The sequence below is a fragment of the Monodon monoceros genome, unplaced genomic scaffold (assembly GCF_005190385.1).
Source record: "Monodon monoceros isolate NGI ecotype Baffin Bay Population unplaced genomic scaffold, NGI_Narwhal_1 Super_Scaffold_19, whole genome shotgun sequence".
Taxonomy (NCBI): Eukaryota; Metazoa; Chordata; class Mammalia; order Artiodactyla; family Monodontidae; genus Monodon; species Monodon monoceros.
Genome location: NW_021703775.1, coordinates 85,868,046 through 85,887,904, shown reverse-complemented (window position 1 = coordinate 85,887,904; position 19,859 = coordinate 85,868,046). Strand labels below are relative to the sequence as shown.

The 19,859-nt window shown below is 48.6% G+C and overlaps 2 protein-coding genes across 3 annotated transcripts in view; both read left to right on the top strand.

Moving 5' to 3' along the window:
- The first annotated feature begins 2,008 nt into the window (after positions 1-2,008).
- RPS7 (ribosomal protein S7) lies at positions 2,009-8,048 on the top strand. Its single transcript, XM_029232457.1, has 7 exons — positions 2,009-2,128; positions 2,336-2,419; positions 2,511-2,582; positions 2,751-2,894; positions 3,680-3,744; positions 6,909-7,059; positions 7,939-8,048. The coding sequence occupies exons 2-7, from the start codon at positions 2,345-2,347 to the stop codon at positions 8,014-8,016; spliced, it is 585 nt and encodes a 194-aa protein (XP_029088290.1). The 5' UTR covers positions 2,009-2,128; positions 2,336-2,344; the 3' UTR covers positions 8,017-8,048.
- An 8,664-nt stretch (positions 8,049-16,712) lies between these two features.
- The window catches only part of COLEC11 (collectin subfamily member 11), a 29,536-nt gene continuing 26,389 nt past the window's right edge, over positions 16,713-19,859 (top strand). For both annotated transcript variants that reach the window (XM_029231382.1, XM_029231381.1), the window contains exons 1-2: positions 16,713-16,850; positions 17,074-17,198. The gene's annotated coding sequence lies outside the window, so the exon portion shown is untranslated. The remainder of the gene's footprint in view (positions 16,851-17,073; positions 17,199-19,859) is intronic.

Genomic DNA, 19,859 nt, shown 5'->3' with positions numbered 1-19,859 from the left:
AGGGATAGGAGGGAACTTCCTCAATAAATAAAGATAAAGAATATCTATGGAAACCTAAGGTTAACGTCATATACTTACTGATGAAAGACAGAATGCTTTCCCCCAGGGTTGGGGAACAAGGCAAGGATGTCTTCTCTCACCACTCCTCTCATCAAAGTACTGGAAGCCAGAAAGTACTTTACTGAAGGCACTTTTGGAGTGCTGCTTTGGTGGAGTGGCTGACACAGAAGCCAGATTGAAAAGGCATGTAGAGCATTGACATGGAAATGGTTCATCAAGAGGGTTCAGAATGGCTGCCCAGATAAGACTGCAGATGCAGCTATACTTTCTCTCTTGAACAAGTCCCAAGCTGACTCTTAATTTTCCAGTGAGATAGTTAGGTGCCCTTTTTTTTGAAACATTATTAGAGAAGCATATACAGCTTTAAAAATCTGAGATGAACACAATCTTAGCTTATTTAAAGTTGTTGGAAATCTTAGAGATCACCTAGTGTATTGTTTTCAGCATTTTCCACAGCGCCTGGCCCATGTAGATAATTGCTGTTAAATTTGACAAGTGAGGAAACTGAAGCTCAAGTAGACTGTTATCTCCCCTTTGCCAGATAATGTGGCACAAGTAGTTCCCTGCGTCGGAAATGCCCCTCTCCCTGGTGACTACTCTTCCACATTACAGGTTAATTCCATCTCTTCCAAAGAATTCCATGACTTCTTAAAGCATGAATCCTCCTGGCCACCTTTACTCATTTTACTGTTACACGTTATTACAATTCATCATTATATATTTAGCCATACAATTTATGGGATATTATGTTCACTAACCTGCAATCTCGCGAGGGCAAGGATCCAGTGGGTTTCCCTTATAACTAGCATAACTAGGGCAGTATTAGCATGGAACATTCACATTAACGATTATTTGTGAATTGTATTTTTGGCTCCTGTCTAGGGCAGGTAGTTCTTTACACATGAGTTTCAAGTGACAGGACGGTAGGCACTTTTCCAACAAAACATTCTTCTGTTGACTTCTTGGTCCATTCTAAGGCAATTCACCATCTCTCACCACACCTTGACCACATCCGTTTCTCCAGCTCGAGCCCCGACTCTTCCCAATCATCTTTCCCCCGCTCTGGCCCTCCTCCTGGAATCGCGCATCCTGCATCTGGCCCCCAGGTCTTCACCCCTTGGGGTGGTTCTCCTCCAGCTTCAGGTTGCCCCACCACCGCCGTTCACAGATGTCTCAGAATTGTCGGCCGCACCAAGCAGTCAATACGAGAGCCACGTGTGGCCTGAAAATCACATTTATTCGTAAAGCACTTCGTTTCCAGAGAGCTTTCACAAATGTCATCCTTTGGGTTCTCTACACACAGAACTGGCATCCAAGTCTGTGACTCCTTTCCATTGCTTCAGCAGGGACTTTAGCTTCCTCGTGTTTTTTGTTTTTTAATTTATTTGTTTTATTTATTTTTGGCTGCATTGGGTCTTCATTGCTGCGCGTGGGCTTTGTCTAGTTGTGGTGTGCAGGCTTCTCATTGTCGTGGCTTCTCTTGTGTGGAGCACGGGCTCTAGGCACGCGGGCTTCAGTAGTTGTGGCTCGTGGGCTCTAGAGTGCAGGCTCAGTAGTTGTGGCGCACGGGCTTAGCTGCTCCGCGGCATGTGGGATCTTCCCTGACCAGGGCTCAAACCCATGTCCCCTGCATTGGCAGGTGGATTCTTAACCACTGCGCCACCAGGGAAGCCCCTTCCTCGTGTTAAGTTAGCCTTTTTTAAACGTCCTAACCTCAGGGGTAGCCCAGGTTGCTTTTCTCGGGCCCGGGGCTCCAGCCCAGACTCCGGCCCGGCCACCCGGCTACCGCCTCAAACTTCCAGAGAACGCAGAAAAACTCCCGCAAACCGCCCGGAAGAGGAGGCTCTCGCGGGCGAAAAGCGTAGCGAACGCACTGGTCCTCCGGAGCCTCTTCCTGGGACTCTCTAGGCTTCCACCTTTTCTCAGTGGTTCTTCCGGTTTGTTGACTCGCACTATTCCCGCCTCTTCCCCTCTGCCGCCGGGATTTAATGAACTCTCGCGAGATCTAGGCCTCTTCCCAAGCCTACTGGAGTCGGCGGCTGCAGCGAGCGTCGGCCGCTTGGTCAAGGTATGTTGCCGGACGCCGCCGTGCTGGCCCGACGGCTTTGAGGGGCACACGTCTGGGGTCCCCGGGTGGAGATGCGGCCGATTACCCGGCCCGCGGGCCCCGATGGCGTGTGCGGGGGGAGCTGGGGCTGGGACCGGGGTCGGGCCGCGCGGGCGGGTGGGCGGGCGGGGTCGCGGGCCGCCCGGCTTGAGCGCTCCGTGCTTCCAGGTGCCGGCCATGTTCAGTTCCAGCGCGAAAATCGTGAAGCCTAATGGCGAGAAGCCGGACGAGTTCGAGTCGGGCATCTCCCAGGTGAGGGGGCGGGCGGAGCGCAGAGGCCGCGACGGGGTCCGAGGTCCGGAGTCCGGGCGCTGAGGGTACTCTCCTGCCTCTTCTCCCGCAGGCCCTCCTGGAGCTGGAGATGAACTCGGACCTCAAGGCCCAGCTGCGGGAGCTGAACATCACGGCCGCCAAGGTACAGTGGGGCGCCGGGGCACGTGCTGTTGGCGGGACGCCCCAGCGACTCGGGTGTCGAGCGTGTGACGGTGTCGGCGCGGCGCGTTACCGCTTCAGCTGGGCCAGACCGGAGGGGCGGCGCTGGGGGCCTAAGAGAGAGTGCGCCTCTCTGCTCTCTCTTTCCCAGGAAATTGAGGTTGGTGGCGGTCGGAAAGCTATCATAATCTTCGTTCCTGTTCCTCAGCTGAAGTCTTTCCAGAAGATCCAGGTCCGGCTCGTGCGGGAGCTGGAGAAGAAGTTCAGCGGGAAGCACGTTGTTTTTATCGCGCAGGTAGCTGTGCTGCTGCTGAATGCGCCGTCTTGCGAGTCCCGTTATACGTCGCTCGCGAGTGTGAAGAAGCTGTTCCCGGAGCTTAGGGTGCTCGCACTGGGCTAAAGGGAGGCGGCGCACGGCTGCTGTTAACGCGAAGGCGGCTCTGTGTGTGCAGCACCGTCGGTGCACCGGGGGTGCGCACAGGTGATCGCGGTGAGACGTGCGCTTGCAGTGAGCATGAGTTTTCAGCCTGATGGAATTGCCTGTCTGAGGTTCAGCGAGGTTTTCCTGCCTGGTGCGTCAGACGTAGGTTTGGGGAGGAAAAGAGATGCAAAGAAATGGTATGTAGGGAAAGTGGAACCCGGTCGAGAGGTTTTGTTTTGTTTTGTTCTTAAAGTTACCTGGCCTTCCTGCAAACAGAAATTTGTAGAAATTAAGTGCGTGGCTGATGAGCAATTAACGGAGTGGTGTCCTGGCTTAGTACTGAAGTGGGTAGTGGGCCGGATGGGACGTGAAAAGGGGTGTGATCTTTGGGAGATCAGTCATACCGTGGAGCAGCCGACATTTTCCAGTTGCATTTTAATGTAAGCCATGGATTCTGAAAGAAATACCGAGAAATCGGGGAGTACGTAAGAGGATTTCTCAGTAACTTGTTGGGTCTAGGTGGTTTGGCTTTCTGGAGCTTTGAATTTATTCAGCCACGGAGTCCTTTGGTTTTTAAAGCAGGTTGACAGTGCTTTGTTTTCTGCCGACTTACTTACGGTCTTTTTTTTTGTTGTTGCGTGATAATTTTTACCTTACAGAGGAGAATTCTGCCTAAGCCAACTCGAAAAAGCCGTACAAAAAATAAGCAAAAACGTCCCAGGAGGTAAGTTTTAGCAGCATGAAAAACGCACCACTCTTGTCAACAATTCTTGACTGGCGTGTGTTGTTTATAGTCAGAGCTGGAGTAGGCTCCTAAAATTAAATGTTGTTAACGTAGGAAATCCATTCGCACGGGGACTTTTATCAAGTGACTTAGCTTTTTCTATAATTATATGCAAAATGTTTGAAAAGTAACTCTGGAGGTAAGAATTACGTATATTCACATAGGTGGTAAAATAGGTTACTGTTATCACAAAAGATGAGATTGTTTCCTCCAGTTCTTTGAGCAAAGGGTAGAAACAGTGGGGAGGAATCTTGAGTTGAGTGCCGTGGGGTAAAGCACACCAGATGTGCAGGTGGGCTGCAACCTGTTATCCTCATTGTTGACTTTTGCTGTGGATTAAGGCTGAAAGATGAGATTTTTCTGTTGCTCACATCACGGGTTAAAGGTGTCAGTGCAGTTGTAGTTGCTGGTGGACGAGGCTTTGTAAATTTGATCAAACTGCAGGTTATCTGACAGAAACTTAGATATTGCAAGTTGGCTCTTTGGGCCTTCTGGTATTTTGTTGAAGTCTCTGGTTTCATAGACTTGGATTATTGGATCGCTGCAGATCCTGCCCTTGGACCAGTTTGAGAAAAAAATACTCAGGCATCCCTCTAACTGCCAGAGAGGCCAACCTTGTGAAGTACGTAATTTGTAGTATTAGCATCCCTGCTTATGGGATGAGGAGACTCCCCCATCGTTTGCTCATTACAGCTAGCATTAGTGATGCTGGAATTTACAGTCAGTCTTGTTTCTAAAGTTCCTACAAAATAGGAAGTGATGGGTCTCCAGTGTTGTGGGCGGATGTGTTGTACCATATGCTGTGGTGGAGCGGGGAGAGGGAGTAGTGGTGAGGCTGGAAAGGCTGGTTCCAGGTTTTCTGAACTCGGAGTGTTGGTCAGTACCTTGAGCTTGTTTTTTTTTTTTTTTTAAATATAAATTTATTTTATTTATTCTTGGCTGCGTTGGGTCTTTGTTGCTGCGCATGGGCTTTCTCTAGTTGCGGCGAGCAGGGGCTACTCTTCATGTTGGTGCGCAGGCTTCTCATTGCGGTGGCTTCTCTTGTTGCAGAGCACGGGCTCTAGGCACGCAGGCTCAGTAGTTGTGGCTCACGGGCTCTAGAGCGCAGGCTCAGTTGTGGCACACGGGCTTAATTGCTCCGCAGCATGTGGGATCTTCCCAGACCAGGACTCGAACCCGTGTCCCCTGCATTGGCAGGTGGATTCTTAACCACTGCGCCACCAGGGAAGCCCCTGAGCTTGTTTTAAGTTGGAGTAGCTGGCAGTTGGAGTAGCTGGAGTAGCATAAGAATTTAGCTTTTTTTTTTTTTATTCTGGACAGTTTGCAAGAAATCAAATACAGGGGATAATCAAGAATGTTTAGTTTGTTAATTATGATACTTAAAAAGTGGTTTTATAATCTCAGTTCTGACAACCCCAGTTAGTACTTGAGTATGAAGACAGATCCTTTGCTTCGCACCCAACTAAGGCACTGACTCCCAAATCTACAGCCTTAATTATCCTTCATCCCAAACCTGTTTCCACATTTTCTCAGGTAATGACTTCAACCCATTCCTAGTGACCTGCTCTAGACATTGGAGTCTTCATTCTCCTACAGTGAGGTCTAGTTGGGAGGCCAGAGTGAATCCACCCCTTTCCAATCTGGTTTCTTGCCTTCAGATTCATTTTCCTTCTCAGTCGCTATCTCTCTCCTACAACAGGTTAAATGCTGAGATATGTTTTCTTTGGCTTCTCATCTGTAGCAGGGTTTCAGTTATTTTTCTTCCGAAGCAGATTAGTTCCTATGCTTTGTGATTATTAAAGTTGCGTTGCCACTGCTCCCCCTTAAAAAGTCTTTAGACTGGGTTGGAATTTGAGTGTGAGGCTAGCTTTGATTCCGTCCTAATTTATGTTTTGAAGGAAGTAATTAGCAAGTTTCCATATGTGTGCCTACCTAGTCCTGTAAGAGTAAGAAGTGCTTAGTCGGTGGTTAGCAGCCATTTATCGATTGGGCCATCTGTCTCATTTGCTTTTGGAGAGGTGATAAAGGCTTTGGAAAGTGGGTCCACCATGGGGCAGTGAGGCCTTTGCAGTTATTTAGGAGGCCCTTCTGTGTGCGTGGGAGCTGCCAGACAGGAAATAGAAATGAGTAGAACATAGTGTCTGATCCACTGAGGGATGAACAAGACCTAGACACGCTCCATAATACAGGGTAGCTGCATAAACATTGAGAATGAGAGCTGTCTTTTCGTTTGCTCATTCCTGATATCCTGTGGTACAAAGCTGATACTCTAAAGGTTTGGAATTAATTGAACCTTCTCATCAGGCAGCCAGATGGGTTGTGAACTTGAAATGATACTCAGGAGAGGAGCACGGTTCCCTTGGCAGTTCGTGTGATGGGATGGGTTGGAAACCGGGGACCCTCATAGGAGGGGCCGCATCCTAGAGCTGGTGATAGAGCAGTGTCTTTTGGGATGGGATGTCACCTCATTCCATCGCAGGGAACAAGGGGGGTTTGGTGCATTTTGGAGGCCAAGGGGAGCCCTCAAAGGGTCTTTAGTAGGTGAAGTGTGTAATGACATCAGTGATTATTTTGACAGCAACAGATGGGATAGTTTTGGAGAGAGGAAAGAGGTTACTGCAGTGATTTAGTCGAGAAATCATACGACTGACAATAAACCTAAAGAAAATGTATAAAAATAAAAGTCATCATCAATCTCCATCCCCTGGAGAAAATCACTCATAATAGCTGGTGTATGTGTACTTCACAAGATAACACGTTTAAAATACGCTAAGCTTTTGAAATAAAATAATAGGGTGTCGGGAATTCTCTGGCAGCCCAGTGGTTAGGCCTGGCTTCAGTTCCTGGTCAGGGAACTAAAATCCCCCAAGATGTGCCGTGTAGCCAAAAAAAATGGGGTGTTTGTTAACCTGTTCTAGTTTGGTAATGGCTCGTGGTGTGATACATTAAATGAAAGTAGATTACTTGAAAGCTAGTGTTAATCTGGTTTCAGGAACCTGGAATTTGCCATTTATGTTTTTGACTTCAAGAGGTGCCCTTGAGGCTCCCAGGAGGGCAGACCTTGCTAGATTTCTCACTTTTGTCACTGTATTCTATTCTTCAAGCCGCACTCTGACAGCCGTGCACGACGCCATCCTGGAGGACTTGGTTTTCCCAAGTGAGATTGTGGGCAAGAGGATCCGCGTGAAGCTGGACGGCAGCCGACTCATAAAGGTTCATTTGGATAAAGCACAGCAGAACAATGTGGAACACAAGGTAATAGGCCTTGTTTATTATGGAAAGATCCAGAACAGATAAGGGTAGAATGCAGCCTAACCCATCCCCATGTGGCACCAGAACCAATCTTTGTGGACTGAGGGCCCACTTCCTCTTGGATTATATGTCAGGCTTTAAATTGGGGTGTTTTTTTTTTTTGGCTGCGTTGGGTCTATGTCGCTGCATGTGGGATTTCTCTAGTTGTGGCGAGCGGGGGCTACTCTTTGTTGTGATGCGCAGGCTTCTCATTGCGGTGGCTTCTCTTGTTGCGGAGCATGGGCTCTAGGCTTATGGTCTCAGTAGCTGTGGCTTGCGGGCTCTAGAGCACAGGCTCAGTAGTTGTGGCGCACAGGCTTAGCTGCTCCGCGGCATGTGGGATCTTCCCAGACCAGGGCTCGAACCCGTGTCCCCTGCATCGGCAGGCGGATTCTTAACCACTGTGCCACCAGGGAAGTCCTGGGGGATGTTTTAAAGGATGGAATTCTCTACCTTTTAAGTTATTAGAGAAATTGAAGTAAAGTAATTCCATGGTGTGACTTTTAGTAAAGCTGTTTTTATGGGCGGGGTGGTAGTTGTGTTAGAATCTGGGGAGAACTGTCACTTTGCTTCATTCCTGGTAGAGCATTAACCTCTGGGGTCCCCCAGGGTCTGCCGAGTGGCCTAGAGGAGCCAGCCCTCGGGTGCAGTGCTGTGGAGGCCTGTCCCACGACACGAGAGGAGCTTGCCCCCAGCTTGGGACTATAGAGGCATGTCTGGTATAGTCCTTCTCTGCCTGGTTGCTGAGGAGAAAAACCATACAGGGCACAATTTCACAGTCTTCAGGCTTTAAGACGAATGTGTATTGAAATGTTTTGTGATGAGTTATTTCTTTTCTCGTAGGTTGAAACGTTTTCTGGTGTCTATAAGAAGCTCACGGGCAAAGATGTTAATTTTGAGTTCCCAGAGTTTCAGTTGTAAACAAAAATGACTAAATAAAATATTATTCACAATCTTCTGTTTTGGGTATGTTTTTCAAAAGTAGAGAGCTGTGGGTGCAAAGCTGTGTGCATTGTCAAGTAGCTTCCTACACAGGCTGGAAGATTTTGAACAGAGAGGGTCCTTGTAGTTTGTGTCCGTGTGTTGGTTTCAGGTGTATGGCACCGTGATTCAGTTATACATATATATGTTCTTTTTTCAGATTCTTTTCCCTTAGGTTATTATAAAATATTGAGTACAACTTCGTGTGCTCTACAGTAGGTCCTTGTTGGTTATCCGTCTTCTATATTAGAGCCAGTTTTTAAATTGCACGGATTGTCTTGGGGAGCATGAGAGGCCAAGGGCTGCCCTAGCCCAGCATCCGCTGTCTGATTTGCCGCCTTCACACGAGCCGCCCTTGCTGCCCCTCCCCATCCTGCCTTCCGCTGGCCTTGGGCCTGTGTGCTGGTGACTTGCCACACCCTGCAGGCCTGTCCCTTCATGCAGGGGACAGTTGTTGACCTGGAGTCGCAGGATGTGCGGCCTAGTGGGCAGGAGCCGGGCCGGGCAGCAAGCGGGGCGGAGGCAGGTCAGCTCGCCCTCCACGGCTGCGCTCACTGGGCCTTGGGAGCGGGGTCCCTGCACCAGCAGCAGCCAGCAGCTCGGGGCTTGGGGGAATGAAGACACCTGGGCCCGCCCCACCTCCTGAATCAAGCTCCAGGGGTGCCCACCATCGGGGTTTTCAGGAGTCCTCCAGCCGATTCTGAGCGTATCCTCCAGTACTACATTCCCTGGTGATCTCTGGTGATGTAACATCATTGGATGTTGTAATATGTGGTATCTCTGAGGGGCGAAGCCAGAACCTACCTCTCGTCACGACGGGGTGCCGTGCGCTCCAGATTCGGGCCCTTGGCTGTGCTGGCTGGGCTCCTGGACCACGTCCGCTCTGTGTCCACCAGCGAGCAGGCTTAGCGGATGGGTGGGGGGGTCCTCACACTTGGGGCAGGGGGCCTGGCCTTGCTCTGGGCTGTCGTGGGCTCTGGAGAAATGAAGCCTTCAGGCGGAAGCAGGCCGCGGTTAATGTCCTCGTGGACAAAGTGGTGAAGAGATACGGCTGCACGGTGCTGTGACCCCGGGGAACATTCCCAGCCAGAGACACATGGGTTTGATCTGGCTCCTGTGTCCAGATTTCTGAGTTATGTCTGAGAAATGTAAATAATAACTGGGAGATGAGCCAGATTCTTGTCCCAATCCCCTGGAAGTGGCCCGTCTCTTTGGAGGTCAGAGTTCCTGAGGGAAAAGCCTGTTCCTGGTGGCCATGACTTTCGCGCGTTCCAGAACAAGCCGAGGGGAAGGAGGAAAAAGGGAAGAGGGAGACAGGGCAGCCCAGAGAAGCACTTAGTGATTCTGATGGCTTTTGGTACTTGTTTGCAAAGCAGGTTTAAACATGGTTTATGATCTAAAAATGGTTCTAATTTGCAATCTACTGGAAATAGGCAAGTTAGTCTAAAATTATCACTTGTTTTTGTAACAGAGTAATTCTCAGGTTATTGGCGCTTTTTATAAAAAGTGCTTAACATTTCAGGACTCAGAAGCAGAAGGTAAGTACCCCCCGTCTGTCAGCTGTGAGACAAGAAAGGGGGCTGGGAGGAGGGAGGGTGGCCTTGGGACGGCCGTGTGCGATCTGCTGTCCTTGAGGTCTGGTCGGCATGTCCCCTGCCTGTGTGAGCACGGGCCAGTGCTCTTATTCTCTGCCCTGTCTCCTGAGCTGTAAAATGGAGTGGTGATGCCTTGCTCGGGGGCTGGTTGTGAGGACTGAGTAGTGATGCTGATCCTAGCCAGGCCCCAGGGAGCTGAGCTTTCACCCCATGTGCATCAAACAGCCCAGCGACTGCGTCTCAGTGGCGTGGGTGTGCAGGCACAGCTGCCGTCCCAGTCCTCCTGTCGGGGGTGTCCCAGTGGCCGTGGGCATATTTGGGATCTGGCCACGGGGTTCTCACTTCTGCACTCTTGGCATTTGGGGCTTAGTTATTCTTTGTGGTGGAAACTCCTGGGCGTTGTCGGATGTTTAGCAGCGTCCTGGAAGCCAGTGCCCCTCGCCCCCTCCACGGTGTGACTACTGAGACTGTCCTCAGAACATTGCCAGATGTCCCCTGGCGGGGAGTTGGGGCAAGGCTGAAGCTGGGCTAGGGTTGCATTATTTTGGATTTAAGTTGGTTGAGTGGTTCACAGTGATTTCCACGTACAAAGAGCTCATCAGTTACAGCCTGGACAATGGTGTGGTCAGTTCAAAAACTCAGATTGTTCTCTGCACAAAACAAACTCAAAATGCCTGAGATCAAACACCTCATATGAAAGAAATGAGTTTCTTCCAAATATCACTACCAACCTAAAGAAGTACATGACATACCAATAATGGCTTAGGAAGTTGAAATAAATGTTTTAAAAGCTACCAATAATAAATTCAGATAACCATGCTAGGGAAAATACTGAGTTACTGTCTATTCTTTCAATAGAAAAGCATTGTCATGGCAGGAGGCGAGGACAGAATATGCAGCCTAATAATGTAGAACAAAAGAAAGGTAGTGTCAGGCAGCTTTTTTTTTTTTTTTTTTTTTGCGGTACGCAGGCCTCTCACTGCTGTGGCCTCTCCCGCCCGTTGCGGAGCACAGGCTCTGGACGTGTTGGCTCAGTGGCCATGGCTCACGGGCCCAGCCGCTCCGCGGCCTGTGGGGTCTTCCCAGACTGGGGCATGAACCCGTGTCCCCTGCATCGGCAGGCAGACTCTCAACCACTGCGCCACCAGGGAAGCCCCAGGCAGCTTTTTTTAAGTGCAGGTTTTAATTTTGAGACAATTGTAGCTTCACATGCAGCTGTAAGAAGTAAACCAGAGGAGTCCATGTACCCTGTCTCCCCAGTGGTAACAGGTCCTGCGGGAGCAGGGCCCACATCACGGGTCACGGACGTCCCTCTGTCCCTCTCTTACACCACGCCCACCTCCTCAGACCCTGGCCACCACTGGTCCGTTCATGTTGTAGTTTCATCATTTCATTACCATTCTATAAACGGAAGCAGGCAGTGCAGAACCTTTGTAGGACTGGCTCTTTTCATTCAGAATTCTCTGGAGACCCTCCCAGTTGGTGCTGTGTCTGTAGTTGGTTCCTTTACCGCCGAGCGGTGCTCCCTGGTATTGAGGACCAGAGTTTCTTTAACCAGCCGCCCATTGAAGGACGTCTGAGTTGTTCTCAGTTTGGGGCTGTTAGGGATTCAGCTGCTATAAACCGCCGTGGATGTTCAGGTTTTCATGTGAAGGTAAGTCTTGGCTCCTGGGGTAAACGCCCAGGAGTGCAATCGCCGGGTTGTAGGGTAGTTGCATGTTCAGTGTCTTAAGAAAGTGGCAAACTGTTCCCAGAGCGGCTGCACCGTTACATCCCCCCCCAGCTTGTCATCCTCAACAGCATTTGGGGTCCTCGCTCCTTTCAGTGGCAGCCATTGTGACGGGTGTGCGGTGTGCCTCACTGTGGGTGTGAGGGGCGTTTCCCTGGTGGCCAGTGATGTTGGACATCTTTTCATGTGCTTCTTTGCCATCCGCACAGACTCTTGGTTGTAATAGCTTTTCATGTTGTGGCCCATTTTTTAACTGGATTGTTTGTTATTTTCCTGTTGAGTTTTGAGAGTACTTTATAATTCTAGATAAAAGACCTTTGGTAGATACATAGTTTGTGGATATTTTTTCCCCTCCTGTAGCATGTTTTTGCATTTTAATAGGGTTTTCATTTTGATGAAGTACAATTTATCAATTTTTGCTTCTGGGGATTGTACTTGGTGTTTTATGTCTAAGAGCTATTTGCGTATCCCTAGATCCTGAAGATTTTTCTCCTATGTTTTTTCTAAAAGTTTTATAATTTTACACTTAGGTTTGTGATCTATTTTGAGTTAATATTTGTATAAGGTTCACCTGTTGCCTCTGGATGTTGAGCTGCTCCAGCACCATTTATTAAAAAGACCATCCTCGGGCTTCCCTGGTGGCGCAGTGGTTGAGAGTCCACCTGCCGATGCAGGGTGTCCACAGCGGTGAGAGGCCCGCGTACCGCAAAAAAAAAAAGAGACCATCCTCCTTCCACTGAGTTGCTTTTGCTCCTTTGTCAAAAATTGGGTCTAGGGAATTCCCTGGCGGTCCAGTGGTTAGGACCCGGTGCTTTCACTGCGTGGCCCAGGTTCAATCCCTGGTCGGGGAACTAAAATCCCGCAAGCCACACTGAGTGCCCCCCCCCCACCCCGCGCTGAAAAAAAAATCAATTGGGCTGTAGGCCAGTTAGCACATGAAAAGATGCACTGGTCAGGAGGGAAATGAACGTTAAAACTATAAAGAGAGCGACCTCACACCTTTTGGGATGGCTGCTATCAAAACAAAACAAAACAAAACCCAGAAAATAGCAAGTGCTGGTGAGGCTGTGGAGAAATTGGAACCCTTGTTGGTGGGAATGTAAAATGGTGCAGCCACTTTGGAAAACAGTATGGCAGTTCCTCAAAAAAGTAAAAATAGAGCTACCATACGGTCCAGCAACTTCACTTCTGGGTATAACCAAAAGAATTAAAAGCAAGGTCTGGAAGAGATATTTGTACACCCATGTTCATAGCATTATTCACAGGAGCTAAAATGTAAAAGCAACCCCAGTGTCCACCAGTGGATAAGTAGATAAGCAAAACATGGTCTCTACATACAGTGGGACATTACTCAGCCTTAAAAAGCAGGGGAGGGACTTCCTTGGTAGTCCAGTGGGTAAGAGTCCACGCTCCCAGGGTAGGGGGCCCGGGTGTGATCCCTGGTTGGGGAACTAGATCCTGCACGTGTGCTGCAACTAAAGATCCCGTGTGCTGCAACTAAGACCCGATGCAGCCAAAGTAAATAAATAAATATATATAAAAGAATTGGACTTCCCTGGTGGCGCAGTGGTTAAGAATCCACCTGCCAATGCAAGGGACACGGGTTTGATCCCTGGTCCGGGAAGATACCACAAGTCGCGGAGCGACTAAGCCCGCGTGCCGCAACTACTGAATCCCGCGCACCTAGAGCCCGTGCTCCGCAACAAGAGAAGCCACCGCAGTGAGAAGCCTGCGCACCGCAACGAAGAGTAGCCCCCGCTCGCCGCCAACTGGAGAAAGCCCACACACAGCAATGAGGACCCAATGCAGCCAAAAATAAAATTAAAACAAAACAAAGCAAAGCAAAATAAATTTAAAAAAAAAAGGAAGGGGATTCTGACAACTGCTATCATGTGGATGAACCTTGAGGACATTAGGTTAAGTGAAATAAGCCAGTTACACAAATACTCTGTGATTCCACTTACCTGAGATGCTTAGAATAGTCAGTTCATAGAAATGAAAAGTCGAATGGTGGTGGCCAGGGGCTGAGATGGGGGGACAGTGGGGAGTTACGTTTAATGGGGGCAGAGGTTCAGGTTTACAAGGTGGAAAGAAATACAGAGCTGGACGGTAGTGATGGTTGCATGACGTTATGAGTGCATTTAATACCACTGAACTCTGCAGTTAAAACGATTGAGAGGATAAAGTTTATGTTATGTGCATTTTATTTAAAAAAACTTAAAATCAGTTGGGTACATTTGTGTGGGTTCTCTGTTCTGTTCCATTGTATAATAAGTCTTGAAACTGGGTAGACTGATGCCTCTTTATTCTTTTTCAAAATTATTTTAGCTATTCTGGTTCCTTTGTCTTTCATATACATTTTAGAATAGTATTGTCTGTATCTGTAAAAACTCTTGCTGAGATTTCAATAAGAATTGTGTTAAGCTTGTAGATCGGTTTTGGGGGAAATGACATCCTATGCGGAGGCTTCTGGTCATGAACACGACATGTCTCTCCGTTTGTTTAGATCGTCTGTGATTTTCTCACCAGCACGTTGTGTTTCAGCATATAGGTCCTATACATGTTTTGTTAGATTTATACCTACAAATTTCATTTTATTGAGCAGTTGTAAATTGTATTGCTTTTAATTTCAGTGTCCATACGTTCACTGCTAGCTTATAGAAATACAACTGATTTTTGTATGTTTATCTTGTATTCTGAGACCTTGCTGAACTCACTTAATAGTTCTAGAAGTTTTTTGTAGACTCCTTGGGATTTTCTTGGCAGACATTCATGTCATCTGCAACAAGGGACTGTTTTACTTTTCCCTTTCTGATCGCTGTGGCTTTTGTTTCCTTTCCATGCCTTCTGCATGGGCTGGAACTTCCAGCATGATGCTGAATAAGAAGTAAGATGGCTGTCCTGATTTTCCTGATCTCAGGAGGGGACACTCAGCCTTCACCTGAGGATGATGTTAGCGTTGGCTTTTAAAAATAGATGCTCTGTGATGAAATAGGAAGACATTTTTCCAAAGGACATGCAAATGGCCGACAGACACATGAAGCGATGTTCAACATCGCTAATCATCAGGGAAATGCACATCAAAACCGCGAGCTATCACCTCACACCTGCCAGAATGCCGGGCATCAAGAAGATGAAAGGTAATGAGTGTTGCCGAGAGTGTGGAGAAAACACTGTTGGTGGGAACGTACATTGGTGCAGCCACTATGGAAAACAGCATGGAGGCTCCTCAAAAAAGTAAAAATGGAATTACCATATGGTTGTGCAATTCCACTTCTGGGTATTTATGCAAAGGTAATGAAAACATTATCAAAGGGATGTCTGCCCTCCCAGGTTTATTGGAGCATTATTCACAATAGCCAAGGTACAGAAACCTAAGTGCCGGTCAAAGGATGAATGGTAAAAGTGTGAGATAAATATATATATACACACACAATCGAATATTATTCAGCCATGAGAAGGAGAAATGTCTTTCCATTTGTGATGGCGTGGTTGGCCCTTAAGGTCATTATGCTAAGTGAGATAATCCAGACAGAGAAAGACAAATATTGTATGATATAACTTACATGTGGGTCAGAGGAAGCCAAACTCGTAGAAACAGAGGGGAGTGTTGGTTGCCAGGGTTAGGGTTGGGGAATAGGAGAGATGTTTCAGGCTACAAATGTGCAACTAACAGATAAATAAGTCCTGGAGACCTGATGCACAGTATAGTGAGTATAGACAACAGTATTTTACTTAAGTCATCCAAATTCCTGAGAGACTAGATCTTAATTATTCCCACCACAAAAGAAGCAATGACAACTGTATGGTGTAATGGAGTGCTAAATAATTTTACAATTGTAGGCAGCCATATTACCAGGCACAGGTGTATCAGATCAACACGTTATATACCTTGGACTTGCACATTGTATGTCAAATATATTTCAGTAAAAAAATATATCTTTTATCCAAAAAAATGATGCTCTTTGTCTATTCTTATTTTTCTGAGAGTTTTTATCATGAAAGGGTGTTGGATTTTGTCAAATGCTTTTACTGCCTCGATTGATATGAACATGTGATTTTCCTCTGTTGGCTTGTTAGTATGGTGGATTACTCTGGTTGACTTTTTTTATATACTCCTTGTTCTGTTTAATTCTTTATCATTCCATCGTGAACATTTCTCCAGGTCATTAAAATTCTTCAAACACTGCATTCTTTTTTTTGTTTTTTACACATCTTTATTGGAGTATAATTGCTTTACAATGGTGTGTTAGTTTCTGCTTTATAACAAAGTGAATCAATTATACATACACATATGTTCCCATATCTCTTCCCTCTTGTGTCTCCAAACACTGCATTCTTTTTTTTTGTTGTTGTTGCGGAGCACAGGCTCCGGACATGCAGGCTCAGTGGCCATGGCTCACGGACCCAGCAGCTCCGTGGCATGTGAGATCTTCCCGGACCGGGGCACAAACCTGTGTCCCCTGCATCGGCAGGCGGACTCTCAACCACTGCGCCACCAGGGAAGCCCCCAAACACTGCATTCTTAATGACTGGTTGATTTTTGAATATTGACCCAGCCTTGCATCCCCAAAGTACCCCCACTTGTTTATAAATAGTTTGCAAATCCTTTTATATATTGCTCAATCCTCTCTCCTGATATTTTGTTAAAGATTTTTGCATCTATATCCTTGAGGGTTATTGGTCTGTAGTTTTCTTCTTTGGTATTGTCTTTGTCTGGTTTCGGTGTCAGGGTAACACTAACCTCATAAAATGAATTGGTAAGTGTTCCCCCCTCTTCTGTTTTCTGGAAGAAGTGTGTAGAATTGGTGTTAATTTTTCTTTAAACGTTTGGTAGAATCCTCCTGTGAAACCATCTGGCCTAGAGGTTTCCTTTTAGGGAGTTTTAAAATTACAAGTGCAATCCCCTTAATTGCTATAGGGCTGTTAAATTCTCTGTTTCATATTGGGTCCACCATGGTAGTTTGTGTTTTCCAGGAAGTGGTCTGTTTTCATCTAAGTTGTCAAATTTTCTTATGCTATCAGGTGGTTTTAATAAAGAATCCATTCTTTTTCATGGATTTTGTGGTGTGTGTGGAATTTGTCAGTTCTAAAATTTGTAATTTGTTATGACTTCTCTTGTCAGTCTTAATAAATATTCACTTTTGGACCTCACTTTTTATGATCATAATTTGATATGTGTCTTTTTCTTAAAGGACCCCCATCTGCCCCTTCGTGTATAAGTCAGGCCACACAGAAGCTGGACCTGCCCAGCCCCCTCCAAAGCCTTGGATTTGGCATGTGTTTGTTGCCTTAAATGACACTCCTGTGAGCCGAGGGAGTTTGGGGCCTCACCACCGGTTAGGTCTTGACATGCAGCAGACGAGTACTTTATGCTTTTGGAGTGAAACCTATGTGGAAAAACTGCAAAATATGCCAGCCTGTATTTAGTCCTGTCCGTGTGATACCAGGTGACAGTTGTTGCTCTTCTTTCTACTTTCCTAAATTTCCACAATACACATGCTTATTTTTTCAAAAAATGAGAGGAACAGAAAAGGTGGATAAAAAGGGACTGACTGGGGAGTTTGGGGTGCAGAGTTAGGGAGGCGTCTCCAGGAGGGGCCCCAAGACCCCGACATCTCACGTGTTTCCAAGTTCCCACACTCCCTTCTCCGCCTCATGCATTTCAAACAGGAAGCTGTTTGCAGATAATACCGCAGCCCCAGCCTGAGTTGCCGGGCAGTCTGACAGCCAGGCCTCTTGCCCGACGTGTGGGACCGCGGCTCGAAAACAGCAGCCTGGCCTGGCGCACGCCTCAGGTAGGGACGCTCTGCTGGCCACTCTGCAGCCTTGGGAGCGGGACGGGGGTGGGGAACCCGCGGCAGGTGCTCAGGCGGGAAGGCGAGGCTCCTGACGGGCACAGGTAGGAACTGGGTGCAGGGCCGAGGGATTTGCTCTCAGATCGGGTGTGTCGCAGGGATCAGGCCAGAATTCTGAGGCTTGATTGATTTGGTAGCTCACGGTGGAAACTTCCTGTAGCCGAGCGCCGGGCACCAGAGCTACCAGTTACTAGGAGATGATCAGGTTTCCATAGGTTCAAAGGGGTGACGCAGTTTTTCCTGCATCCTAGCCGGGGTACAAGCGGCCGCAGAACCCCCGTCCCAGCCCCTGGCACACACACCTTCCTGAGCAGCCAGCTCAGGCTCCTGGGGCCTGGTGGACCCCCCAGCGGGGGCGACGGGGCGACCAGCTCCTCTCTGCTTAGTGGCCAGCCTTTCTGTTTCGGGCTCAGTGGTGGGAGTCCCAGATGTGGGGCGAAAGGCGGGGCTGGAGAAGGCAACTTTCAAGGGCACATAGGGTCACCCTGTACGGGGTGGGGCCCTCCTGCCTTGGCCCTGGCTGTCCGGCCGAAGTTAGGCAGTGGCTCTGAAGTTAAGAGGTAAAGTTTGGAAGCCACTGAGCGTGCATAACTGGATTTTCTGTTTGATGGGAAGCACGTTGCCCGGGTAGCAAGCAGAGCGGCGCCCCAAACGTTCACAGCTGTTCAGTTCTGTTTACGAATTTGAAAAATCTATATGCCAAATAAGAGAACAGACAGATGATTTGCATAAGGCTCGGGGAGGTAATAGGGAAAAGGCCTCTTCTTGCTTCATGGTCTTGGTAAAAAGATAGGAAAAATGTGTGCCCTTGGGGTGAAACTCTGTCAGTGCCATAGTCGCTGGGGAAGGCCCAGTGTCACTGTAGGGGTGGGGGTGGGGTGTCTGCCTGCCAGTGACACCCGCGACCCTTCTAGGGACGTGCTTCTCTGCAGGCGTTCACGGTGCCCGTAAGACGGTGGGCCCTGCTGTAGACATTTAATGAAAATGTACAGTTGCACGTTTGGCCCATTAAGCTGCACTTTTTTCCCTGTCTATTTCATTGTTATATCGTGTTGCTACCAAGAATTCCAAATTGAATTTCCTTTCTTCTCGGCCAAGCTGGCCTCCTTCACGGAGGGGCGGGCCCCGGCTGGGAGATAAGGATGTTTTTCTTGAAGAGACCCAGGAGGAGCTGCAGCCTCCCCGTTTATAAAACAAAATTCCTCTTGTAAGAGGGCAGGAAGGAGCCCGAAGTCTGGGAAAGAGGCTCCCACCAGGGCCGCCCACACTGATTCCTGCTGCAGGACCCGAGGTGGGCCCAGATGCGTGAGCGGGCCGAGGGCCGAGGGCCAGTGGGAGGGCAGCCCCGGCTTCCCTGCACTCCGGGCCCTCTGCCCCTCGCTCCCCCTCCTTGGGAGGTGGCATCTGATCTTCTCGAGGCCGCTCCTGAGGCTTCTGCAGTGTGAGAGCAGCGAGTCTTGCTGAACAAGGTGGCTGTCTTCTGACCCAGTTGTCTCTAGCTAGAGAGGAAATTCCCATGCAGTTCCCGAGACATTTAAAACAATCTAAACACAGCTGGCCTCCCACACATACCAAGAGGCAAACATCCATTGGCCTGAGCACAAAAGTCAGGGGAGCAAGTGTTTATCGTGGCTTTTTAAAAACCGCCAGCTAGTTGACACGTAACGTTCTATTATCATCGCCTTCAAGAAGTACCTCCTTGAAAGGAACAAACGACTTGCCGCTAAAGCAGCAGCTACGCTCTTTATGATCATCCGGGCTGGCTGCACACTTGGCGGTGCTGCTTTGTTCAAAGACCATTAGGAATTCCAGGCCACAGTCCCATTGTGCGGCCCTCTACGTGGGTCCGCACAGGTCGCGTGTCCGACGCGCTGGCCCTGGGAACACCATGGGAACGTGGAAAGCCATCAGCAGGAGAAGAGTGTCACGTTCTATGTGAGTTGCCGCTGGGAACCTCTGGGCGTTCATTCATTCATGTGCCCATCCTTCCATTCACTCACTCAGCTTAGCGCCTGCAAACCCCAGGCGTGAGTGCTCCAAGCTCTTCCAGTTACGGCTGCAGGTGCTCACGGCGGCCGATGTCCGGGATGAGCTGCTCGCTCAGGGGTCAAGGCTTAGCTGACAAAGGAGACGGAGAGAGCCAGCTCACCGGGGCCCGCACGCCTGAAGGGCCCTGCAGCCTCTCACTGCCTCCTATTCATTGTCTTTAAAACCAGGGGCCATATACGTCACCAGGGGGTCCAGGGACTAAATAAGACGTGTGTGTCCACGTTTGGTGTGCAGTAAACGTTAGCTCCTTTTCTCTCCACCAAATGTGAATATTAGAAAATTAAATAAAATAAAAGCCCACTACTCCTGTGACTGAGGGGGGAGGATGGGCCTTTACTTTGATTCGGGGAAGCTGACAGTCGGGCCGAGTGAGCAACGGTGCTGACAGGACAGCGTTAGGAAGTCCCAGGCCAGCCCATCGTCACCACTTCTTAGTTGTCACTGAGGTCTCTGCCTCTGGCCTCCTGGCCCGTGAGGCTGGAATGATGTGCCCATCCCTGTGCAGGGTTACATGAGCACCATGTTGTCCCCGATCTGGTGAGCAGTCCTCCC